Source organism: Triticum aestivum, chromosome 3B (assembly GCF_018294505.1).
Source record: "Triticum aestivum cultivar Chinese Spring chromosome 3B, IWGSC CS RefSeq v2.1, whole genome shotgun sequence".
Classification (NCBI taxonomy): Eukaryota; Viridiplantae; Streptophyta; class Magnoliopsida; order Poales; family Poaceae; genus Triticum; species Triticum aestivum.
Window position 1 is genome coordinate 441,259,996 of NC_057801.1, and position 26,352 is coordinate 441,286,347.

Below are 26,352 nucleotides of genomic sequence, written 5' to 3' on the forward strand. Positions count from 1 at the left end.
CTATGTTTTAATTAGTGTTTGTGCCAAGTAGAACCTTTGGGAAGACTTGGGTGAAGTCTTTGCGATCTTGCTGTAAAAAACAGAAACTTTTACGCTCACAAGAATAGCTGTCATTTTTACAGAAGAGTGCTTTTAGGTTGATTGTTTTTTTAGAAGATTAATAGACAAATTCCTAACGACTAGAAATTTATTTCAGAATTTTTGGAGTTACAAAAGTATTCGAAAGTTACAGATTACTACAAACTGTTCTGTTTTTGACAGATTCTATTTTTCGTGTGTTGTTTGCTTATTTTGATGAATCTATGAGTAGTATCAGGGGGTATGAACCATAGAGAAATTGGAATGCAGTAGGTTTAACACCAATATAAATAAAGAATGAGTTCATTACAGTACCTTGAAGTGGTGGTTTATTTTCATATACTAACAGAGCTCATGAGATTTTCTGTTGAAGTTTTGTGTTGTGAAGTTTTCAAGTTTTTGATAAAGATTTGATGAATTTTGGAATAAGGAGTGACAAGATCCTAAGCTTGGGGATGCCCAAGGCATCCCAAGGTAAAATTCAAGGACAACCAAAAGCCTAAGCTTGGGGATGCCCCGGAAGGCATCCCCACTTTCATCTTCGTCTATCGGTAACTTTACTTGAGGCTATATTTTTGTTCACCACATGATATGTGCTTTGCTTGGAGCGTCTTGTATGGTTTGAGTATTTGCTTTTCAGTTTACCACAATCATCTTTGCTGTACACACTTTTTGGGAGAGACATCATGAATCGGAATTTATTAGAATACTCTATGTGCTTCACTTATATCTTTTGAGCTAGACAATTTTGCTCTAGTGCTTCACTTATATCTTTTTAGAGCATGGCGATGGTTTTATTTTATAGAAATTGTTGATCTCTCATGCTTCACTTATATTATTTTGAGAGTCTTTTAGAACAGTATGGTAATTTGCTTTGGTTATAAAATTAGTCCTAATATGATGGGCATCTAAGATGGGTATAATAAAAACTTTCATATAAAGTGCATTGAATACCACGAGAAGTTTGATTCTTTATGATTGTTTTGAGATATGAAGATGGTGATATTAGAGTCATGCTAGTAGAGTAGTTGTGAAATTAAGAGATACTTGTGCTAAAGTTTGTGATTCCCGTAGCATGCACGTATGGTGAACCGTTATGTGATGAAGTTGAAGCATGATTTATTTATTGATTGTCTTCCTTATGAGTGGCGGTCGGGGACGAGCGATGATCTTTTCCTACCAATCTATCCCCCTAGAAGCATGCGTGTAGTACTTCGTTTCGATAATTAATAGATTTTTGCAATAAGTATGTGAGTTCTTTATGACTAATATTGAGTCCATGAATTATACGCACTCTCACCCTTCCACCATTGCTAACCTCTTTTGTGTCGTGCAACCTTCGCCGGTACCATACACCCACCATATACCTTCCTCAAAACAGCCACCATACCTACCTATTATGGCATTTTCATAGTCATTTCGAGATATCGCCATGCAACTTTCCACCATTCCGTTTATTATGACATGCTCCACCATTGTCATATTGCTTTGCATGATCATGTAGTTGACATCGTATTTGTGGCAAAGCCATCATTCATAATTTTTCATACATGCCACTCTTGAATCATTGCACATCCCGGTACCCCGCCAGAGGCATTCACATAGAGTCATATTTTGTTCTAAGTATCGAGTTGTAATTCTTGAGTTGTAAGTAAATAAAAAGTGTGATGATCTTCGTTATTAGAGCATTGTCCCAGTGAGGAAAGGATGATGGAGACTATGATTCCTCCACAAGTCAGGATGAGACTCCGGACGAAAAATAAAAAATAAAATAAAAAAAGAGGCCATAAAAAAGGAGAAAAGGCCCAAATAAAAAAATGAGAGAAAAAGAGAAAAGGGGCAATGCTACTATCCTTTTTCCACACTTGTGCTTCAAAGTAGCACCATGACCTTCATGATAGAGAGTCTCCTATTTTGTCACTTTCATATACTAGTGGTAATTTTTCATTATAGAACTTGGCTTGTATATTCCAATGATGGACTTCCTCAAAAGTGCCCTAGTTCTTCGTGAGCAAGCAAGTTGGATGCACACCCACTTAGTCTCTTTTTGAGCTTCATACACTTATAGCTCTAGTGCATCTGTTGTATGGCAATCACTACTCACTCACATTGATATCTATTGATAGGCATCTCCATAGCCCGTTGATACGCCTAGTTGATGTGAGACTATCTTCTCCTTTTTGTCTTCTCCACAACCACCATTCTATTCCACCTATAGTGTTATGTCCATGGCTCACACTCATGTATTGCGTGAAGATTGAAAAAGTTTGAGAACATCAAAAGTATGAAACAATTGCTTGGCTTGCCATCGGGGTTGTGCATGATTAAATATTTTGTATGATGAAGATAAAGCGTAACCAGACTATATGATTTGGCAGGGATAGCTTTCTTTGGCCATGTTATTTTGAAAAGATATGATTGCTTTGTTAGTATGCTTGAAGTATTATTATTTTTATGTCAATATTAAATTTTTGTCTTGAATCTTTCGGACCTGAACATTTATGCCACAATAATGAAAATTACATTGATAAATATGTTAGGTAGCATTCCACATCAAAAATTCTGTTTTTATCATTTACCTACTCGAGGACGAGCAGAAATTAAGCTTGGGGATGCTTGATACATCTCCAACGTATCTATAACTTTTGATTGTTCCATACTATTATATTATCTGTTTTGGATGTTTAATGGGCTTTAATATGCTCTTATATATTATTTTTTAGACTAACCTATTAACCGAAGGCCCAGCGCCAGTTTCTGTTTTTTTTTCTTATTTTAGAGTTTTGCAGAAAAGGAATACCAAACGGAGTCCAAAACGAAATGAAACCTCTGCGATGATCTTTCTTGGACCGAAAGCAAACCAGAAGACTTGGAGTTAAGTCGGAGACACAACGAGGCGTCCACGAGGCAGGAGGGCGCTCCCAGGGGGTAGGCGCGCCCCCCACCCTCGTGGGCCCCTCGTAGCTCCATCGACCTAGTTATTTCGCCTATATATACTCTTATACCCTAAAAACATCAGGGGGAGCCACGAAACCACTTTTCCACCACCGCAACCTTTTATACCCGTGAGATCCCATCTTGGGGACTTTTCCGGCGGTCTGTCGGAGGGGGAATCGATCACGGAGGGCTTCTACATCAACACCACTACCTCTCCGATGAAGCGTGAGTAGTTTACCACAGACCTTCGGATCCATAGTTATTAGCTAGATGGCTTCCCTCTCTTTGATCCTCAATACAAAGTTCTCCGCGATATTCTTGAAGATCTATTCGATGTAATATTCTTTTGCGGTGTGTTTGCCAAGATCTGATGAATTGTGAATTTATGATCAAGATTATCTATGAATATTATTTGGTTCTTCTCTGAATTCTTATATGCATGATTTGATATCTTTGCAAGTCTCTTCGAATTATCGGTTTAGTTTGGCGTACTAGATTGATCTTTCTTGCCATGGGAGAAGTGCTTAGCTTTGGGTTCAATCTTGCGGTGTCCTTTCCCAGTGATAGTAGGGGTAGCAAGGCACGTACTGTATTGTTGCCATCGAGGATAAAAAGATGGGGTTTATATCATATTGCTTTAGTTTATCCATCTACATCATGTCATCTTGGTTAATGCGTTACTCCGTTCTTATGAACTTAATACTCTAGATGCATGCTGGATAGCCGTCCGTGTGTGGAGTAATAGTAGTAGATGCAGGCAGGAGTCGGTCTACTCGACACGGACGTGATGCTATGTTCATGATCATTGCCTTAGATGTCATCATAATTATGCGCTTTTCTATCAATTGCTTGGCGGTAACTTGTTCACCCACCGTAATACATGCTATCTCAGCAGAAGCCACTAGTGAAATCTATGGCCCCCGGGTCTTTTTTCCATTATATTGCATCTCTTTTCCATTATATTGAATCTCGTTTACATCTTGCTAGTTTCCGATCTACTCCCTATGTTTCTAAATATTTGTCATTTTAGAGATTCCAAATGGACTATCACATACAGATGTATATAGACATATTTTATAGTGTAGATTCACTTATTTTGCTCCGTATGTAGTCACTTGTTTAAATCTCTAGAAAGACAAATATTTAGGAACGGAGGGAGTACTATTTTGCAATCTTTACTTTCCAATCTATACATCAAAAATACAAAAAATATTACTTACTATCTCTATCAGATCTCACTTTTGCGAGTGACCGTGATGGGATTGACAACCCCTTATCGCGTTGGTTACAAGTTCTTGATTGTTTGTGCATGTATTCGGTGACTTGTGCGTCGTTTCCTACTGGATTGATATCTTGGTTCTCAAAAACTGAGGAAAATACTTACGCTACTTTGCTGCATCACTCTTTCCTCTTTAAGGGAAAACCGATGCAAGCTCAAGATTTAGCAACAGCTTCTAGGTGCTGCAACAACAAAGGCCGTCGACATGCTTCAAGACGACGTCGTTTTTGCTACGGGAGCGATGGCTTAGTGCTGGACCAGCAAGGACAGAAGCTGCGACGGCGACGAGGAGGCGAGTGCATCCAGCAGCGTGGGGCGGCGGAGGAAGGAAGTCCAGGTGAGCGGGTGGTGGCTGGTGGCCGGGAGGACGTCCAGTCGATGCGGGGTAGTGCTCGCGCTGCGTACGGAGAGAGAGAAAGATACTGGGGGAAGTCAACGCGTAGATCGAATGGCTGGGCTCGCTGCATCGGCCGCCCACGCGTAGATCAAACGGCTGGGCTCGCTGCATCGGGCGGCTGCGCCGGCGCTCAGTACTGCCCTTCGGCTAAAGGGGATGGTCTCAGAAGAATAGGAACGCGTCGAAAAACGCATGCACAAACAATACTGCCTGCCTGCACAGAAGACAGCCTGACATCTCGCCTCACCCGATTTACAGCTCAACTCCTGACAACTAGCCTCTTACTTTCTTGAACTAAGACGCAAATTTGAAGTCCCAACCCAAATCATCATATTCATAGTACACAGCAAGCCGCTACTGGCGTTATCATTAGTGTACTACTCCCTCCGTTCCTAAATATTTGTCTTTTAGAGATTTCAAATTGACTACCACATACGGATGTATATAGACATATTTTAGAGTGTGGATTCATTCATTTTGCTTCGTATGTAGTCACTTGTTGAAATCTCTAGAAAAACAAATATTTAGAAACGGAGGGAGTACACTCTAATCGATTATTTTGACGCCACCTGAGAGACCCCTGCACATGATCAGACCAGTACTGGTACGGGTGTCCCGCAAACAGGTAAGCAATTTAAAGCCTGACGCAAGCACCGACCTGGCGGCAGGTGGCGACATTTATCTGAATCCAAAATATGCAACACCGGTTCCATGTTCCAAGTCACTGCGCCAAGTGACACAGTTGAGCAACGAGTGCCAGTTTGACAGACACATACACCGGGCGGGCACACGAACAGATCGAGAATATTACAAACAAGACTGACTCCAGCGATCCGTGCGCCGTCTTACATTACATGGCATACCTTTGCGTCCAGGTCCTGGCGGTGCTCTCATACTTGTGCCGGTCCGTCTTGTACATGTGAGCGATCTCAGGAACCAGAGGATCGTCAGGGTTTGGGTCACACAGCAGGGAGCAGATGGACAGCAGCACCTGCATGTATGTAACCCGACAGAGTAGCAGATGAGCTCAACTCTCACCGTGAAGAACAAAGCAATTACAACCAACTTGCACCGGTGAGGGAGAGGAAACTAGCAAACCTTGGAAATGGTCAGAGCGGGGCTCCATTGGTCCTTGAGGATGTCCAGACAAATGCTCCCGTTGCTGTTGATGTTTGGATGGAACACCTTGGTGCGGAATGCCACCTGCATGTTGCATAAGGAAGAGCGTTCATACTTTGCATTTTTTTGTAAAAGCTATGGATGATATTTCAGTATGGCAAGTAAACTTCCCGACTGAAACTTTTAAGCTTTTGCACAAGATAATCAGAAACCATAGAGCTTCGATAACTTTTCAGTTCAGTTAGTTGTTTGCCTTACGAATAAGCGGATGAACACCTAAGTGATTAATGTGGCCACACAACTACTGCAAAGCAATTCAGTAGTTATAAACAACCCAGAAAAAGTGTGCGTGTGTGTACACTGCAAAGACTTCAAACTTCATGAGAATACAACTGATGTACCACTACAGACACTGCAGTTTGCATTCAGTTTTGTAGAACTACACGCGCAATTTGCCAACTCTATATATAATAATCTAAATGAAGCCTCATCTTACCCAAACACATACATCAAATCCACCTTGCTTGGTAATTGCCGCCAAAATTTGTCATTCAGAACCACTTCACATGAAATGGCTCCTTCTAAGCCATCAAATGTCTTCAGCAAGTGTGCTTAGAGGCATGGCGCCTGACCGTTAATCTATTACAGAGTACTTATAGACATGGATTTCTATTCTATGTCTACCACACATTTGAAACCCATTTAAGGCTTTATAAAAGACTAGAAAAGAAAGCCAAAAAGATAAACCGAACCGATTAACTAAATAAAATTGTGTGTTACCAACACAAACAGAAATGAACCACATCTGTCAGAGTTCCATTCTTAGATGTGAACTGTGAAATGACCTCAGGCATATACGATTCAAAATTTTACAAAATACATATGAAACAGAAGAAATGCACAGAAACAACTGACAATTAGGCCAATGCCAAGTACCTTTGGTGGTTTGAAAGGATAATCAGGAGGGAAGTGGATAGTAACTAGGAAAACTCCACCGGAATATGGGCTGTCAGATGGGCCCATTATTGTTGCCTGCCAATGGAACATATCTTCACCCACAGGGCCTGTAAAATAGTATCATATCATCATCAACTAGCTATGTTCACATTATAACCATCTTATCTAATAGACATGTTGACTAGCTATAGTTGACACAGAAATGAACTTGCAAGAAGACTAGGGGTATCAAACAATGTCAAACAAAACAAATTGATGGGAAAAAATGACTATAACAAAATTTACATCAGTGTTACTTGATTGGCCCAAGATAACTGGATTTCAAATTCGCACACCATCCAAAAAGCATTGTGCGGTCAAGTAAGAAATATTAATTGGCGATACATCTAAGACAATTCTACATACAGTTGTACCCTGAGATAATTCTGCGTAATAAATTTTAGTTTCATATCAAATATAGTATAATTGCATAATAAAAATGGTATTATGCAGACATTTTTTTTTTCCTCAAGCCACAGAAACAAAAATATTTTTGAACTGCTAGCCCGTGTGGTTGCATGAGTTGGGAGTAGTTACACTAGTGTGCCGAGCTCATAAGATTGCATATTCAAGTGCACATCGGCAAACAAAATGTAGAATAGTCACAAGCATGGTCAATTTTTTGCTTAAAGACTTGCCCCCCCCCCCCCCCGGGCCCCCGCGTCGCTCCCAGGGGGCGACTCGGGTGGCGAAACCCTAGCCGCCGCCCCAAGCCCCCCTCCTCCCCTCGCCGTCGCCGGAGGATGCTGGCGGGCGAAGCCCTCGCCGGTGGATGGCGGCGGCGGGGCCCTTGTTCGTGGGCTCGCGCACTGCTCTTTGGTGTGTCGGAGCGGCGGGAGCGCGCGGTGGCGAGGCAGGCAGTTGTCTGTGCTCAGGGGAGGTCGTGATGATGTGGATCGCGCGCGGTGGCGCTGCTGAGGCGGCCGCCTGCCGCTGTTGCGAGCGGCAGAGATGAGGGCGCCCAGATCTGGGCCGCGCGGGCCCGCCCTGGCCTGCGATTCTCTTTCTGCCCCAACCCACCCGTCCCCCTCCTTCCACCCCTCCCGGCCGTCGCCGGTGGTAGCCGCTGGGTGGGTGTGCACGCGCGCGGCGGTCCTTGATGGCTGCTGTTTGCTGTGCCCCGGCGGTCGATGCTGCGGGCCGGCGCGGCGCGGTGCGGTGCAGGTGGCTGCTGTTGCCTGCTCGTCCCGCTCCCGGCGGTGGCCGGCCTGCTGGCGCTGCGCCGGTTGGTGCTCCTCCTGTGACGACAACGTTCCTAGGCATCCCTCCATGTGTGCTGGTCTTCTGCGACGTTCTTCGCCAAGTCCGGTCTACCATTTCATCTGAGGTCTTTGTTCATGGGTCGGGGCGAAATCCCCGCGCGGCGACGGCCTGCGCTGTCAACGGCGACGCCCGAGGGTGTCGTCACCTCCTTGGAGGCGTTGGCATGACCCTGACCAGATCTCCTCCTCGAGCACCAGGAGAAATCCCAGGTCCGGCCTCCCGGACCGGGCAGCGGCGGCGTCTCAGCGCCGTTCCCCTCTTGAAGGTGCTGCTTTGGCTGCAAGTGGAGTTTCATGCGGCAGACGGAGGCTGGTGATGCATCGCTCTGGCGTAGACTGCTACACAGGGAGCAGATCACAACGTATGCCAGCACCCACGCTTCCCCAATGATTGTTTCACCCGTTCCTATCAGGCCCTGCCCTTCGCCCGCCGACTCTCTAGGCACATGGGTGCGAGGTACGTTGGCCTGAGCAGTTCTGGAGCTGCAATCGTCCCTAGAGGCGTTTGGCAATGGCGCTGACGCTGCCCTGCTGGGCGAGGCCTAATGTCGTTGCGTGTCTGTAGTTGAGGGCACCTCCTCACCTAGTTGTAGTCGCTTGATGAGAACGGTCGTGTATGTGTGTGTGTGTGTGTGTGTGTCCCTCCTTTCTGGAGGTTGTACCCCCGATGTCTTCCTGTTCAATGAAATGAAACGCAACGTCTCTTGCGTTTTCTCAAAGAATTTTTTTTTTGCTTAAATAAACCCAAATTGCCACATGGTCATTAGTTGCTATTTGGTAATTAAATTAAATGCTGCTTGGACCTCAGTTGAGACAATAATACAATGCACGACCCTCAAGTTCAGGGACCATCAGATTGAAGTGAGATATCTGTGCCAGTGTAGAAACAGAGGGGATAGTTTGCAATAGAAGTTATAACCATGTCATGCCAACCTAGTAGTGCGATCTATGTTTTAAAGGCGTCCGTAAGGCGACGCCTAGGCGTCGAGGCGCCCCCCCAGCGCTTTGCGCTTTAGGCGCCTAGGCGTCCGCTTTAGGCGCCTAGGCGTCGCCTAGGCGTCGAAGCGCCCCCCCAGCGCCTTAAAGCAAGGCGTCGCCTTAAAAACATAGAGTGCGATGAGTAATACATGGGTGAGCTGTACCCTGCTCACTCTGCATATATACAACTGATCTAGAACTAGAAGTAACAACTTAATTTATTTTCTTTTCAATAGTTTGGTGTCATCAATGTGAAAAGATGATGACGTTGCTGCAAAATAAGAAGGGAATGCACCTGGTCTCATTATCAGATCTAATACAGCCAGTGTTCTAGACAACAATATAAAATTGCTTCACACGTTACCCACAGAAATCAGCGTCGACGTAGCTAGTTCTAGTGTAAGCATTTGTTGGGAAACATAAAAACAAAACACAATCGATAGATAGCTAATCTCCCCAGAAATAAGTCAAGCTATCCTTTATCTTTTCTTAATGAACACCTGTTAGTACAAAGTTGAGTCATCTATTTTGGAACGGAGGGAGTACAACTGAAGTGTATTCAGAAGCCCATCCTCACATATCAGATGTTTAATTACTTTGAACAATTTCAAAATGGCTGCCGCTTATGTTCGGGCCAGCTTGGAACTAAATCCCACCAAATATTCCATATCCAGCCAGGGATTTTATGATCTAATTGTATTGACGAGACTTGCAGTATCCACCATGACGAAACAAATGTCGTTTGTCAGATCGCCTAAGAGTAAACACCGTATCTCTGTGAATCACTGTGATATTGATCACTGCTTGCGCGATTGCATCAGTTACGCGTTGGACAAACTGTGTCATGTTACCCTGAACTACGAGCTGTGGACACGAGAGAACGAGCAAGACATTGAATTTTGCGCTGTGTAATATTGCAGCTTTTCTTCTCTTTCTTCCTCCTTTTATTTCTTTAGAAAAGGGAAACAAGTCGTAGCTCATGCTCAAGTACCGAACATGTAATCACATGTCCCGAGCTAGTGCTATGCATCCTACAAAGTCGTCGGGGAGTGCACAGCCCGCGTCCTTTGGGCAAAAGTTAACTAAACTGCTGAAAAAATTCTAACAAAAACCGGACCGACGGTAAAGGGCTGCCATGGCAGCGATTTTTGGGTTGGGCCAAAAACGCTGCCATGGCAGGCTTATTTGCCTGCGACGCGAGCGGCAGGGTTTAACAGGCCACAATCTCACCCTTCAACCCTGTCGCGAGAGGATGGCGATGTCGACGATGCCGGTCGAGGCTCGAAGCTCCCGGAATCGTACACGCCCAAGGGACTTCGTCAGGATTTCATGCCGATGAACTCCACGGTCACATTACCGTTCTCAATGAAGTCATAGCGGAGATCGATATGCTTGCTGCGATCATGGATTACAGGGTTCTTGTAGAGTGAGATTGCAGACTTGCTATCAATGGGGCAGCCTCCTGGTTCAGAATTTCTCCGAGGAGGTATGAGAGCCAGATTCCTTGGCATGTCGCGGTGGCGCGGGGATCATCGGCCCCTCTAGCATGGAGTCGACGCAGGCCATCATCAGCCCGGTCCCTTGCCCTCCTCGGGCTGGACAAGGTTCTCCGCCGCCGCCGCTTCATTGCGCTGCTTCTTGGGAGCCAAGTGGCCCTTCTTGCAGTAATACATGCACTTGGGCTGGCCTAGCTTCAGCCCACGGTTGCCACTGCCGCGTCAGCCACGGTCACCGCCACTCTCGAGGCGCCGCAGCCCCGTGGTTGTTTCTTCCACGCCTCTCACTCATCTTCTGTGAGAAGCAGGCGGCCGCTGCTGGCACTCTCCCGGCCGTCATCCAGGCAGTCCTCGACCACCCGCAGCCGCCCCATGAGCTCCTCGATGGAGAGCATGCACAGATCAAGCAAAGTCTCGATGGAGATCACCTCCTACACAAAACGGGAGGAGACGACGCGCATAAATTTTTGGACGACCTTTGTGTCGTCGACAGTGTCACCTAGGGAGCGGAGGGACGTCGTGAGGCTGGTGGTCCTCATAGCAAAGTCGTCGACCCACTCGCTGTCCCTGAAAGCGATGGATTCAAACTCCACCCGCAGCCACTGCTCGTTCGCCTCGCACGATCGCCGCCGAGGCTTGGGTTTTGCACCGGCACACCTCCTTGGCGATCATCTTCTCGGCGAGCATGTTGTGGTTCTCCAGCGGGGTGGACCGGATCAGCGCCGCCATCGCCTCTCTGTCCTCCTTCCATGAGACAGTGTCGTCTTCACTGGTGTCCCGCAAGCTTGCCGCCTGCAGGTTGACCTCCATCACTAGCGCCCAATTGTTGTAGTTTGTGCGGGTCAGCATCGGGAAGGAGAGGTTGGTGCTGCTCTCGCGCACCACCTGCTGAACCACGATCTCGCCACCCGCGCATCATCGTGCCTTACTGCACCCTCGGATTGGCGAGCGTTGTTGTTGCTGCCGCTGCGCAGATGGCTTCTTGGAGCCGTGCGAGGCACACCGCACCGGCTGCTCTCCACCACTTGACATGGCCACCGGGTCAAGCTCTGATGCCAATTCTTACTCTGAACTACGAGCAAGCAAGACACTGAATTTTGTGCTGCGTAATATTGTAGCTTTTCTGCTCTTTCTTCCCCTTTTTTCATCAGAAAGGGAAATAACCCGTAGCTCTCCACGTCCTGAGCTAGTGATAGGCATCTCTCAAAGTCAACCGGGACTGCACAGACCATGTCCACTCGGCAAGAGTTAACTAAAGGGGCAGCCTGGTGCACGTAGCTCCTGCTTGCACAGCAGAAAGGGCTGCCATGGCTGTGGTTTTTGGGATGGGCCAAAATCGCTACCATGGCAGGCTTATATTTTTTCGAAAAGGAGGATAACCCTCGGCCTCTGCATTGAGCAAGGCACACAGCCATATATTATTTATTACTTAAAATCCAGCAGCCAAACAATATCGACCGGAAAAAATACATGAGGCCGCATGCCTCGTGGCGTTAAACTCCACCAAACAGCCAGTAACCCTATGATAAAGACAAAACTAAATGAAAATACACAACTCCTAGGCTAAGCTTTCAAGAAGGAATCTCCGCACGTGGGCCGATGATGACGAGTCCAACCCAAGGCCAATCTCAAGATTTTCATCCCTAAAGCCAAGCTTCAATCCACCACCTTCGGCAAGGGCACGACGCTGGCGCGCGTCGACATAACCTGATCAGAGATCTAGTGTTTCCACCGGAGTGCACATGCTCGTCACTGAGGTCACCTCTACCATCAACACTTGTTCGGCTACCGAGACCTTGCCAGCCGAGTACCGCAGGAAAAGAAACCGGAAGTCAAAAAGTCCCATACCGCCTCACCTCTGGTCACTAACGCACCACCTTCGATCCAACAGCAACATGCATAACATGACACCTTCACCAGAGCCAGCATGCAGCACCTGCCGACAGGCATGACTTGACATCTCCGCATGAGACATCGTAGACATCGTGCGTAGCACCCGCCGGTGACGGGCATGCCCTGATGCCTCCGAAAGAGACACATGTCACTTACCGAGCTGCAACAAACCCGATCTGTTCGTGGTGTGTGTGTGGTGGTGGGGGGGGGGGGGGGGGGGGGGAGCGTCCCATATCGCCGTCAGCCTCATGGAGGCCGTCACCACTGCAAGACCCAACCAGCACGTCATCCACTTAACCACGGAGGCCGCCGCCCCATCGCCCAACTCCTGCGGCGCCATCAGACGATGCCACATCAAGCAAGAACACAGCCGCCAAACCGGCTGCAGGCTACTGTGCTGCCACGCAACAACAATCGCCGGGGGCGACAAGAGGAGAGAGAAGGCTTTTTGGCCCGATCCTCCGGAAACCTTAATTTGTGGAGAGAATTTCACTTCTCGGCCTCTGCACCAACTAGGGATGCACACACCCTTTTTAGTATGAGTACCAAGATTTTTATCTTGAAGTGTAGTCTCACCACATATCAAGCACGGTCCTCAAACATATTATTTGTGAGTACCAAGATTTTAGCTTGATGAGTGGCCACACATTAAGCTTGGTCGAAACCCTTGTGCATCACCTGTCAATTCTAGGAATTGAACCCGGCTGGTTAGACTGATACCTAACAATCGAGATAAGGCTCTCATTGCAGGCAGCCTTTGCATGTGACGCAAGTTTAAGAGGCCACATGTCAGTTCATACTCTCATTGATCCAAGTCCAGAATCATGTTCCCCGCAAAAAAAGAAAAAGAAAGTCCCAAGTTCACGGGTAGTTTTCACCAAGAACTCCAAGCACACATCGCACCTTCTGTCCGTCCCCTTTTGGGGCAAGCAGAGCATACAGCGTCACACCAAACAGCTGGCAAGCAAAGCATTCTTTCCCAGCCGGTAAAGTTCCATGGAAGACGCGAGCATGTGCACAGCAAGTCATTCCGAAGCATAGCATATGCAAAAAAATCTGACTCTTGACACAAGGTCATGTCATGCATGTCCTGGAAGGAAGCGCAGAAATCCAGGCCAAAAGAAGCAAGCAAAGCGAGAAAGGAGCAAGACCTGCGCTGCATGAGGTGGGGGGATCCTTCTGCAGATCCTTGAGCTCCTTCTGTATCCTCTTGGACGCCATCGCGCCCTCCCTCGCCCTCCTGTTTTCACCCCCAAGAGCCAGAAGAAGAGAGAAACCATCAAATCTGCTGCCATGAACAGGTTAGCACACATCACAAAGAGGAACTGGAACGGAACAAACCTCTGGCCTGATCTCCTCTCTGCCTCCTGCTTCCGCTTCTCCGCCCCCCTCCTCGCAAGAACCAATAATGGGATGGAACTGGGGAAAGGGGCCAGGAGCAGCAGGGCTATATATGTAAATGGGCCTCCCTCCCTTTGCTCGCTGTCTGTCTTGATGCAGGTTTGCGTGCTGGTTTTATTTATTCGTTTCCGTCGAATCGTCCTTCAATGCGGTTGGGACCTGCCTGCTTACTTTTTAGTGGAGCGGTGCCATGGCTGATCAGATCAAATGCCCCATCCATCCATCCGCTGCACTTGCACTGACCCCCTTTCGTATTAGTGGCTGCTGATGAACAGGGTTATATTCTCCCTTCTTTTCTTCTATCAACGCCAATAAATTAATGGATGGAGAGAACTGACGTGGAGTGAAACTGACGGAAAGGCAGCCGCGTTCCCTCCTGGGATATAATAACCGTGAATTTGAAAAATAAAGAATCTACAGATTCTGGTGGGAGGCCCTGCCGACTGATTGATTCCTCGTGGCCTACATGTCAGTGACGGGGCGAGAGAATCCAATTCATGCAGCCCAAGTGGACATGAGTGGAACCCGGCTTTTGTTTGGGTGGCTGATTGCCTCACAGCTGAGAGCATCTCCAATAGATGGCCCCAAACGACGCGCGCACGGTAAATCCAGCTTTTAGCGCGCGCGGGATGGTTTGCCGCGCTCCAGCGGCCGCGGAAAACAAGTGCGCGCGGGAACTGTTTGCGCGCGCGAGAAAAGGCGCCAGCTCGGGCGCAAGATTTGGCGCATCGCTTCGCGCGCGCCTATAAAAGCTGCGAGCGTCACGCGCCTTCTTCACACACATCTCTTCCCCTCTCCCTCTCCCTCTCTGCCACGCGCCGCTCCAGCGCCCCGCCACCGACGCGCCGCCATGCCGCCGCGCCGCCGAGGAGCGTCCGGCTACCGCGGCGTCCGCCTGCGGCCCAACGGCAGCTACACCGCGGAGATACGCTCCGGCGAACTCCGGCTCGCCCTCGGCCGTACGGGACGGCGCGACAGGCCGCCCGCGCGTACGACGCGGCGGCGTGGCGCCTAGGCCAGCCGCACGGCCAGATGAACTTCCAAGATGTGTACACGCTCGAGCAAGCGCTCAACCTCGCCCCTCTGCCTCGTCTGAACACGGCGGAAGACCGTGCGGAGCACGCCGAGCGGCAACGCCGCCTCCTCGTCGCCCAGGAGGACGAGCGGGTCATGGCGGACTGGCGCCAGCGCCACCCGGAGGACGTCGCCTACGAGCAAGCCTACTGGGCAAGGCGCCGCGAGGAGGACACGCGAAGGCGCCGCGCGTCGCGGTTGGACAGGCGTCGGCGGAAGGCGTTGGCAAATGCGCAGTCCGACCTCGTTGCAGCAGGTGGGCGGTCGTTCTTCACGCCGAACGATGAGCGGTGGCTGGACATCTGGCTAACTACCTCGGACGACACCGCCGAGGATGATAGTGGTGATGATGATAGCGACTTGGAGTAGTTTTTTTTGTTAATGCAATATATGTTTATCGTTTGTCGTTTTTATTTTATGCAATCTATGTTTCGGATGTAAAATACCTTTGTATTGTTTAATCTATGCAATCTATATAGTTTTTTAAAAAAAATCTACTTTCAAAAATGCATAAATTTCTAGTCGCGCGCGCTGCATTTTAGCGCGCTGCTGGAGCGGCGCGCGCGCTGCTGGAGCGGGCGCAGCGCGCCGCGCCAAACCAGGCGATGGGCGCGCGCTAAAGCTGTTTTTTACGCGCGCCGCGTTCGGCGTCTGTGGGAGATGCTCTGATAGTGATGCTAACGCTAACGCAAGAAAGCTACTCTCTGCTAACAGCACGGTTCAATGAAGGTTCTGGTGTGAGATGAGAGAGGAGAAACGGTTCAAAACAGGTACTCCCTCCGTCCGAAAATACTTGTCGTTCCAGATACATTCTTTTTTATCCATTTTGATGACAAGAATTTTCGGACGGAGGGAATGCGTATTTACGTGCGTCACAAGGATCTACGGGAATTGAACTGCAATGTGCAAGAAACAGACATTAATTTCTACAATGCGTTCCTTTCTTCCACATGAAGCGTGCTTTCTTGATAAGCTTACTTTTCCTGTTCAAATTCCTTCCATTTCTAACAAGCCATATACTATCAAACAACCCTTGCTTCTGAACATATGCTGAGACACTAGTTGAGCCTTATGAGACACACAACATGCAGTTTTATACTCCCTCCGTTCCTAAATATAAGTCTTTTTAGAGATTTTACTATGGACTAGATACGGATCAAAATGAGTGAATCTACACTCTAAAATATGTCCATATACATCCGTATGCAGTTTGTAGTGGAATCTCTAAAAAGACTTACATTTAGGAACGGAGGGACTAGGTATATATGCTGAAGATGAATAGAAGGCTAATTACAACAGTCTGGGAAATATGAATACGGCAAATAAATACCGAGGTTTGAATGATGCCGATAAATACGGCGGAAGGATGTGATCAGTGTACGGGTAGAAGAGGTGTATCATGTTCAAGGACACCGATCGATATTATTCATCTGTTAGTTGGGGGCTAGTACACAAAGTTTAAACAGAAAATTTGACGCCTTCATCGTCTGCTGAACTGCCCTTAAAGATAACTGCCTTTCCCTTTTGTTCCAGCAGCCTCAAAGCTCGCATGAGGACCCCACGATCAATTCCCGCAAGTTCTGCAACAGACGCCACAGGATAGAATGATTCAAACTAGCCACAATACTAACAGAACTTTTATTATGAGCAAGCGGCATGGCCTATGTATTACTTTTCTTTTCTTTTTTGCGAATTATGGCCTATGCATTACTCACGAGGCACCAGCACCAACTTATGTCACGGCCTAAGCTCCGGAGAGCGTAGCTGTGCAGGGGAGGTTGCATCATGGCGTGATAGCAGCTGGAATAGGGTTTTCGGAGGATAACCTCTGGTTTATTCATTCATCATATATAACACAGATTATCCCTAGCGTTATAGAATAGCCACTCCTAAAAGGAAAAGTGTAACTGCACAATTCCAATAGATTCTTATCCAAACTAACCAACTTAGGGAATCAAGAAAAAAGAACTTATCAGCCTAGGCTTAGCCAGACGGCTCTCCTCCTGAGGCTTGTGCCCACTGTAATACCAAGCCCACATGACAAGTTGGGTAAACATGGAAATATGTATCCAACAGCTAGCTAAGTTTAAATCCTACATGTATTTTACCGTTTCTACCACAAATTGCTTCGAAGCAAGAAAATAAGCTTAGCCCAGGGCCGGGCCGGCAAAATCAGGGGCCCTGTGCCAAACTCTAAGACGGGCCTACCTTGCTATAGAAAAACATCTGTTTCACTTATGGCACCTAATTGAGTCACCGTTCAGCTACGTGCATAAATGGTATTTTGAGGTGTTTTCCCTTTTTTTGGGGGGAGTTATTCTCCTCAATTGCCCTAATATTAATTCTTTTTTAGTATGACTAAAAATTCAAAGATGTTTTCTCATTATACGTCAAATGATTGGAACTAAGGCATTTTGGGATGTATGGATCCATTAAATAAAAATGCCTCCAAGCATCAACTAAATGAGGTATTTTGAAAAAATATTTTCACAAATGGCAGGAAGCCTACAGTTGGGTAGCTTATATAGAAATCACAGTAGTGTAATAAATGCCTTTTGATTTCAACCTCTAACGCAAAGTTTCAACTGTCTACTAGGTCGCCGCAAGTTTCTTACAGCGAGATATCGCCAGTTCGAATCCCAATAGTGGTGAATAAATGTATACTTTTTTTTTGAGAAATTAACGTAAACTCTTTTCTGAGCGGTCGGCCTTTGGCCTGTTTTCTGCTGTGAGTCTGTGATGTTGGCGTGCTTAACGGGCTTATGGGTTGCTTCGAAATTCGGGGCCCCTGTAAAGTTGGGGCCCTGTGCGGGCGCACAGGCTGCACCTGCTTCTGGCCCGGGCCTGGCTTAGCCTGACGGAAATATTGAAAATGGAAAATCTAATCTTGTTGGCTAAAGGGGGGAGAATCCCCTCCATTAACTGTGTGTTCGTTTAGATAGAAATGAGCCTTCCGCAGATCGAACGCGAGTGGGTGGCATTACACCATAAGCTCCAAGCCAACCGAGCTAGCGCTCAGTTCTCAATGGAAAATCTAATCTCATCACCATGAAGTTTGGTATGCTTACCGGTCCCATGCGTTTCAATTCCAGAGCGTATATCTTCAATTGTTGTTACTTCCAACCCATTTTCCTTTACCTACAAGCATAACACAGAGATAAATATCAAGTCACTGCCACTACTCATTGATAAATTGATAGCTTCGAAAGACACGTGTTTAATAGAATACAAAGTCTTACGAAGTCTAGTATGTAGTTAGCCCAATCTTGAATCCGCAGCCAAAGAATGAGACACTTCTTGTGACTTTTGTCAATCCACTCTGCACGCCCTGCAGTTTGATCTTGGCTTCAAGTAGTTGCACACAGGCCAGGGGTAATAAAGGCATCAATTACCTAGAAAAACAAAACTACACACAGCTACAACAATAACTAAAAGATTTAATGTTGTGCAGAATAAACCTTCACTAACAAGAGCTGCAAGGAACACTTCCTTTGCTTCATAGCTTAGAGATCCTGAAAGCATGCAAGTTCAGTGCAACGTCAATAGGAATGTACAAATGCATTGTAAACTCGTCGAGTGAATAAAATGTTCATGTATACACTAGTCCGGCATGCTCAAAAGGCTCCATAGTAGGCCTTAGGAACACATTACCATCATGCCAGATCACTATGTCGTAACACTTTCAACACAGTAAGACATATTTTTTGCTGAATTGCAGAAGAGTAGTAGTCAAAACACAAGGTTCAGACAAATACGGCTTACTCTCAATCTTTGGATTGGAGAACAACGGAAAATCTTCTTCCAGGGAGATTATATACATCTTTTGACTTCTACAGTAATCAAGTATCAGCTCTTTCCATAGCTGCACTTGCTTTTCACGTGTTTCTCTCACAGGCTGCAAACTGGGAACAAATGTTGTCATGATATTATTATCAGTCCATGTACATATCAAAATTAGTGTTTAACAGAACTTTTCAGAGTTGGTTTTAAGATAACATACACAAAAGTTCACTTACATTACTCAAACAAATGTAAGAATTGTTAGGAAAGCAACTTGTATTTCCAGGAGGCCATACATGTACAGGTGTGGAATATATGCAGGAAACCCCTTATACAATAGGGTAAATACGAAAGGTTACATGGCTATATATATAACTCTTAACACCGCTCCTCAAACTCATGGTGGATTAACAACACTGCGCTCTAGTCTGGGCCTTCGTCAGAAAATCCGCCAACTGTAACTCGGAAGGCACATACTGAAGAGTAATAACCTGATCCTGCACACCAGCGCGCACATAGAAAGCATCAACACCAATATGCTTGGTGACCTCATGCTTCACAGGATCGCGCGCAATGCTAATAGCACCTGTACTGTCAGATAAGAGCAAAGTAGGTGTAGTAACAGAAACACCAAAATCCTGAAGTAACCACCGTAACCAAGTCATCTCTGCCGTCAAAAGAGCTATAGCTCGTAACTCAGCCTCTGCAATCGAACTGGAAACTGCAGTCTGTTTCTTCGTCTTCCAGGCAATGAGAGAACCACCAAGAAAAACACAGTAAGCAGAAAGTGAACGGCGATCGGAGGGATCACTAGCCCACGTAGCATCCGAATAGGCCTGAAGCTGTAAAGAACTGGAGCGAGGAAGAATAGACGGTGAGAGATCGTGCCCCGAAGATATTGGAGAACACGAAGGAGGTGACTATAGTGAACCGAAGTGGGAGCGGAGACAAACTGACTCAGAATATGAACCGGATAAGAGATATCCGGACGAGTGACAGCTAGATAGACAAGACTCCCAACAAGATGACGATAACGCGTCGGGTCAGGCAAGGGGTCACCGTCAGTATCACGGAGGTGAACATTGAGCTCCATGGGAGTCTCAACAATGCGCTCATTGGTAAAAGCAGCACGAGCAAGAAGATCATGTATATACTTTTCCTAAGATATAAAAAAGCCATCAAAGGTAGAAGAGACTTCAATCCCAAGAAAGTAGCGAAGAGGTCCAAGATCGGACATAAGAAACTGCTCACTAAGACGGGCCTTTACAAAGGCAATATACTCGGGGTTGTCGCCAGTTATGATCATGTCATCAACATAGAGAAGAAGAAGAGTCCGACCACGAGGAGAAAGGTGGACAAACAATGTCGGATCATGAGCACTCGCTAAAAAACCAGCGGCAGTCACCACAGAGGCAAAACGCTCAAACCAGGCGCGGGGGGCTTGCTTAAGGCCATAGACAGAGCGACGAAGACGACATACCATGCCATCAGGAACAGAATACCCAGGTGGTGGCTGCATGTATACCTCCTCACACAGCTCACCGTTAAGAAGGGCATTCTTAACATCAAGCTGAGATACAGACCAATGGCGTGCAGAGGCCACGACAAGAAGTGTACGAATAGTGGTCATATGGGCCACGGGAGCAAAGGTCTCATCGTAATCACGACCATGCTCCTGCTGAAAGCCACGAGCCACAAGACGAGCTTTGTAACGCTCAAGAGAACCATCGGAGCGAGTCTTAACCTTGTAGACCCACTTACAAGTGATGGGACGGACACCTGGAGGAAGAGAAACAAGATCCCATGTACCAGTGCGTTCAAGAGCAGCAATCTCCTCTGCCATCGCAAATTGCCATTCAGGATGAACAACAGCCTCACAATAAGAAGTCGGCTAAAGAACAGCAGCACCGGCGGTTGAAAAACCAAGGCGATCGACAGGCGGAAGCAGACAAGGACGCAAGCCATAGGTAGGCTGAGACGAGGAGGACGGCACGTCAGCAGACACATCCACATTACGTGAACGACGAGTGTAATACTGAGGAAAAGATGGAAGAGTACGAGGAGGAATAGCCGAGGTAGAATCAGGAGGTGGAGACGAAGAAATCACCGGGGATGAAGGTGCAGAATCCGGGGACATGCGAGGTGAGGAAACCGTGGGAGATGGTGGCGACAAACCGGCAAGAGGTGGAGAAGTAGAGTGAACAGGACGGAGACAAGGGCTCAACTGGAGTGATAGGTGTGTCGGGAAAAGTGAGGAAAGAGATATCCTCCACTGAAAAGGTCGAGGAAGATGGACGCGGGTAGAAGGGACGAGACTCATCAAAAGTCACATCCCGAGAAATACGCATCCGACGACCGATAGGATCCCAACAACGATAGCCCTTATGCTCATCACTATAGCCTAAGAAAACACACTCAATAGACTGAACGGTCAGTTTGGTGCGTTCGCGAGGGGCAAGAAGAACATAGCAAACACAACCAAACAAGCGAAGCGTCGAATAATCAGGAGAACGATCAAAGAGACGCTCGAAAGGAACACCACCTTGGAGAGCAGCGGACGACTAAAGGTTGATGAGATCTATGTTGCGCGGATACTTCAGAAAGCGTGCGTATCCTGTCGGATACTGCCCCGATACTCGGATACTGCCCCGATACGGCCCGATACGTATCCCGTAAGTATCCGTTGATTTTTTAATTTTAAAAAAAGAATATAATGTTTGATACTCCGGGGATACTTCTGCGATACGTTTTGGATACCTCAAACCCCTTGTTCAATGTGAAATCCCCTCAATAGTAACCGCACACCTTTTGAAAATTCCCAAGATGGGCATGAGTTCATGTCAAAACATAACTGGCAATGTTCTTACTCAATTGAGATGTGAGCAAGATAGAGACGATGCACTGATTGGAACAACAAACCTAAGAAAATCCCACTGCTAATTGATGAAAGTGGACCAAGTGCAAGAAAAGAAAGGGGGTAATCCTACTGAGGCATTCTTTGACCTGGAAGCTCCTTATTTTTTCCCTATTTTTAATAAATAATATATGTATTATCTATATATAAACGTATCCCCGTATCCATGTTTTTAGAAAATTGACGTATCGGGCGTATCCCCGTATCGCGTATCCGATACGTATCCAAGTATCCATGCAACATAGGATGAGATAGGTGGAGGTGAATATAGCCTCGGCCCAAAAATGAGGTGGAAGAGAAGCGGCGATCATCAACGCACGAGCCGTCTCAAGAAGGTGGCGATGCTTTCGCTCAGCCACGCCATTCTGAGCATGAGCACCAGGAAAAGAGAACTGAGGAAGAGTGCCTTGCTCAGCAAGAACACCACGCAACATCTTGGAAATATACTCGCCAGCGGAGTCAGCACGGAACACACGAATAGGCGAAGAGAACTGAGTGTGAACCATGGCAGCAAAACGCTTATAGATGGAAAGAATCTCACCGCGAGAAGTCATAAAATAAGGCCAAGTGTAACGAGAGAAATCATCTATGAAAATAATATAGTATCGATGGCCCCCTTTCGAAGCAAAGGGAGCCGGACCCCATACATCAGAATGGACTAAATCAAAAGGACGCTGAGACACCGACTCACTAGTAGGGTAAGGTAACTGAATCTGTTTTCCTAGTCTACAGCCCTAACACTCTAAAGAGACATCTCCTGAGACAGACCCCAGAAGACCTCGACGAACTAATGATGACAAGCGAGACCCACAAAGATGACCAAGTCGATGATGCCACTGCTGGAAGGAGCCGGTAGCTGAAGTGACAGAAGCGGATGGGACTGGCGATAGTGGTGGCAGCAAAAGGAACATGAAGCCAGTCTAGCTCCCAAAGACCCTGAGAGTCACGGCGGCGAGGGCCAGCCCCAACCAAAGTGTGCGTTCGACAATCCTGAACAGAACAAGAGTCAACGTCAAGGATGACGCGACAACCAGAATCAGTAAGTTGACCGGCAGAAAAAAGATTCATGATAAGTCGAGGAACATGAGCAACATCAGGAATAGAGTAAGAAGGTGTGGTAAGATTGCCTCGACTAGCAACAGAAAGAGGAGTACCATCAGCAGTGAGTACATGAACAGGAAAATCAAGTGATTTAAGAGAGGACAAATTTGAAGAATGAGAAGACATATGAAAAGAAGCTCCGGAGTTACCTGACTGTGTAGAGGGTGGTTGCTCAGTGCGGGAAGCATCAGTCACAGAACCTGCAGTACCCGTCGAAGGAGAACCTGAAGCGGCAAGCAGACGCTTAAGTCGCAAAATATCCTGTAAGTCAAGGCGGTGGCTGAAGATGTCGAAGTAGAAGAAGAAGTCCCTGAAGCCGATGATCGCGCCTTACGCAGGTGTTTCTTCTTATGGAAGCACTGAGACTCAACGTGACCATCCATATTGTAGTAGCCGCAGTGAGGACGAGACCGACCCTGGCCGCCCGTAGGAGTAGGCAAGAGCGGCGAAGCACTCGAGCGGGAAGGAGTCGGTGCAGCAGGCGGCATAGAAGGAACTCGAGCAGCAAGCACAGAGGAAACCTCAAGTAAACCAGCGCCACGGAGGCGAGTCTCCTCAGCACGGATCTCAGAAAGCGCCTCCATGAGGGAAATACGACCACGAGCAAACAACTGAGCGTGCCGGGGCTCAAACTCCTTACGGAGTCGAGACAAGAACTCGTAGACACGATGAAACTCCAAATCAGCCCGCACAGCCTGGCAACACTGACAAGTACGACAACCAGCAATGAGGAGAGAATCAAGCTGACGCCATATAGCAGAACTCTGTGCATAGAACTCATCAACTGTGGAGTCACCCTGCTGAAGAGCATGCTCCTGACGAACCACAGACAGGCATAAAGCATCACCAAAGGCGGATAGCGCTGACGAAGCCGAGTCCACATCTCAAATACAGTAAAGAGGCCGGATCGGGCAACACGAGTTGGCGGGCGAACTCGAGGGCAGAAGCAGCCGGCCTGGGCGCTCGATGAGGAGAGAGCAGCGCCGCTCGGAGAAGGACGGCCGTCGCTCGGAGATTGGATCGGGAGCACGAGTTGCGCATGCGAATAAAAAAAAACCTAAGGCTCCGATACCATGTTAGGAAAGCAACTTGTATTTCCAGGAGGCCATATGCCAGTATATATACATGTACAGGTGTGGAATATATGCAGGAAACCCTTATACAATAGGGTAAATACAAAAGGTTACATGGCTATATATATAACTCTAACAAGAATTAGTAAAGCAAGGAAATGCTTCAACTGCTACACACATTGTTGGGATATGAAAGAAAGATGCAAGATCTTAACATCACATATCAAAATAGATAGGCTTAGACACTCTGAACCAAATACCATGTTATACTTTTGGGGATGCTATGAAGTAGAAATTTGCAAAGAGAGACCAATTGAAGAGAAGCTTGTCCAACATCGTCTGAGATGGTTTGGGCATATTCAGCGTAGGCCTCCAGAAGCTCCAGTGCATAGCGGACGACTAAAGCATGCGGAGAATGTCAAGAGAGGTTGGGGTAGACCGAATTTGACACGGGAAGAGTCCGTTAAGAGAAACCTGAAGGATTGGAGTATCACCAAAGAACTAGCTATGGACAGGGGTGCGTGGAAGCTTGCTATCCATGTGCCAGAGCCATGAGTTTGTCGCGAGATCTTATGGGTTTCACTTCTAGCCTACCCCAACTTGTTTGGGACGAAAGGCTTTGTTGTTGTCGTAGAGACATTTGAGTTTTAACCAACGGCAGATTCTCTGAAGAAACAAGTGCTTAAGCTTACTAACATAATTCCTTTAGTGATCCTGATCTACAAATCCTGCTTACATATTCATTCTTCACTTACACAATAACATTAACCACCCCGTGTTTTTCATTTTGAATCTATAAAATGTCATTTTATACCTTATTGACAAGCTAGCTCAGAATAAAACAAGGGATAAGAGATCAAAGAAATATTACATGATTTACAATGTACTCACATGATTATATGATACTCCCTCAGTACCAAAATATTTGAGGTTCTAGGTTTGTCCTAAGTCAAACTTCTTTAAGTCTGACCATGCATATAGAAAATATATTGGCATCTACAACATCAAATATATATAATATGAAAATATCTAATAAAACTAATTTGGTGTTTTGGATGTTTGCATATTTTAATAGACATGGTCAAACTTAAAGATGTTCGACTTAAGAGAAACCTAGAAATTAATTATTTTGGAACGGAAGGAGTATATCCGAAGTAGGAATAAATAAGTTTAACTGTTACAAAAGGGCAGGGTATAGACAAAAATCACGAACCACTTTTTTGTACAATTTGCACAGTAAACCATTGCCAAACAAATTACTCCATAGTACTGGTAAGTGGTAACTAATACTCCCTCCGTTCACAAATATAAGATGTTTTGGATATTCCAATATGGACAACATACGGACTGAAATGAGAACAAACACACTAAATTGTGTCTATATACATCATATTCAGAAAAAAGTTAGAACATCCTATATTTGTGAAGGGAGGGAGTATTTTGGAACCGAGGAAAGCAATTTCATTACTACCATATAGTACTTGGAGCTGAAGTTAACTGCACAACTTTGTTACTAGGCACTGATTAAGAATATCCTCCCCCCCCCCCCCCCACACTATACGGCTACACATACTGCAGAATCAGAAATCATGCAAAATGTTCAAACATGTGACACTACTGCTGCTGTTAGGGGGTTGGGGGGAGGAGAGATTACGTAAAGTAGGGCGGGTAGTTGAAGAAGTGTGGGAGCTTGAAATCCACCGTCCTCTGCATCTCCGCTGAAGCGCGGGCTTGTGGAGCGGTCGGATGGACGGCGGCGCCAAGGAGAAACTGCGAGCGGGGACGACGATGTAGGGCCTGCTATTTTAGGTTGGGTGGAAACGGATCAGATTAAATAGTGTTCTGCCTAAATAATGAGTAATACTTGGACATACCTAGTTTTCTAGGGTTATTATGACTGGCGATCTGATCGCCGGCGGGACTGATCTTCGACCTCCTCCAATCAATCTGCTTGCCGCCTCTTCTCTCCGCTCGGGCTGATCGAGGGGGTGGCACGTCCACCTGCCCGGCCTTGGTAGGGAGGTTCTGGCCGCTGGCTTTAGTTCAGATCGGGAGAGATGGCAGCGAGTTCATTGGTGAGCGATGGAAGAACCAGCCCGGGTCGTACCCCGTGGTGGTCGAGTCGTCAGGATACGAGCAGAGGAGCTACCTCGGGGCAAATTTGACAATTTTGACAAATCATTACACAAAATGAACTGCTCGAAAAAAATTCACTCGGCTGTCCGTTTTAAGTGGCACCCGACACCCCTTCTTCAAAATCAAGCAGATCTGAAGCTTTTGGCTGTGAGTTTCTTCCCTAATCCCTCGTACAAGGTTAACTCCTCTAACCCCTTTCTTTTCCTCAGTAAATTCGTTCACATTTTTCTCATTTAGCCAAGTTTTAATGAAACCCTTGATTTGCTTGGATTTGATTTTTGTATGATAAATTAAAATAGTGTGGTGTGATTTACGATTTGTAGTCATTGTGGAACCCTAGATTGTTCAAGTTTTGGTGGAACCCTTGTGTAGATTTGTATGTAATATTGATATAGATTTGTGTGATTAGGATTAGTAGATGATTTGTAATCACTGTTG

The 26,352-nt window shown here is 46.6% G+C and overlaps 2 protein-coding genes and 1 long non-coding RNA gene across 6 annotated transcripts; all 3 read right to left on the minus strand.

Moving 5' to 3' along the window:
• Positions 1–5,324: 5,324 nt before the first annotated feature.
• On the minus strand, positions 5,325–14,055 carry LOC123070256 (ubiquitin-conjugating enzyme E2 5A). Its single transcript, XM_044493356.1, has 5 exons — positions 13,777–14,055; positions 13,587–13,675; positions 6,747–6,874; positions 5,790–5,894; positions 5,325–5,682 (listed from the first exon to the last, which is right to left on the minus strand). Exons 2-5 carry the CDS (start codon positions 13,654–13,656, stop codon positions 5,542–5,544), a joined length of 444 nt encoding a protein of 147 aa, XP_044349291.1. The 5' UTR covers positions 13,657–13,675; positions 13,777–14,055; the 3' UTR covers positions 5,325–5,541.
• Positions 14,056–16,174: 2,119 nt separating this feature from the next.
• Positions 16,175–25,953, minus strand: LOC123070257 (vacuolar protein sorting-associated protein 25). Of its 4 annotated transcripts, none has more exons than XM_044493359.1 (7): positions 25,653–25,953; positions 25,433–25,578; positions 18,673–18,812; positions 18,369–18,422; positions 18,150–18,238; positions 17,979–18,048; positions 16,175–16,490 (listed from the first exon to the last, which is right to left on the minus strand). In XM_044493359.1, the coding sequence occupies exons 2-7, from the start codon at positions 25,489–25,491 to the stop codon at positions 16,369–16,371; spliced, it is 534 nt and encodes a 177-aa protein (XP_044349294.1). In that variant the 5' UTR covers positions 25,492–25,578; positions 25,653–25,953; the 3' UTR covers positions 16,175–16,368. The 4 variants fall into 4 exon arrangements, with proteins under 4 accessions (XP_044349294.1, XP_044349292.1, XP_044349295.1 ...); XM_044493357.1 differs by having other exon boundaries at positions 18,150–18,250; XM_044493360.1 differs by having other exon boundaries at positions 25,433–25,575; positions 25,653–25,952.
• LOC123070258 (uncharacterized) lies at positions 21,728–25,422 on the minus strand. Its single transcript, XR_006433567.1, has 2 exons — positions 22,855–25,422; positions 21,728–22,594 (listed from the first exon to the last, which is right to left on the minus strand). It is a non-coding gene; the product is annotated as an uncharacterized lncRNA (long non-coding RNA).
• Positions 25,954–26,352: the final 399 nt, after the last annotated feature.

Excerpts from the sequence above, each read along its gene's own strand:
- LOC123070256 (XM_044493356.1), bottom strand. The coding sequence starts at position 13,656 with ATGGCGTCCAAGAGGATACAGAAGGAGCTCAAGGATCTGCAGAAGGAT. Across the intron at positions 6,875-13,586 it reads CCCCACCTCATGCAGCGCAG|GCCCTGTGGGTGAAGATATG; the intron begins GTCTTGCTCCTT and ends ACTATTTTACAG. Across the intron at positions 5,895-6,746 it reads ATCCTTTCAAACCACCAAAG|GTGGCATTCCGCACCAAGGT; the intron begins GTACTTGGCATT and ends TGCAACATGCAG.
- LOC123070257 (XM_044493357.1), bottom strand. The coding sequence starts at position 25,491 with ATGCAGAGGACGGTGGATTTCAAGCTCCCACACTTCTTCAACTACCCG. Across the intron at positions 18,251-18,368 it reads TGCAGCTCTTGTTAGTGAAG|ATCAAACTGCAGGGCGTGCA; the intron begins GTTTATTCTGCA and ends CTTGAAGCCAAG. Across the intron at positions 16,491-17,978 it reads AATTGAAACGCATGGGACCG|AACTTGCGGGAATTGATCGT; the intron begins GTAAGCATACCA and ends CGTCTGTTGCAG.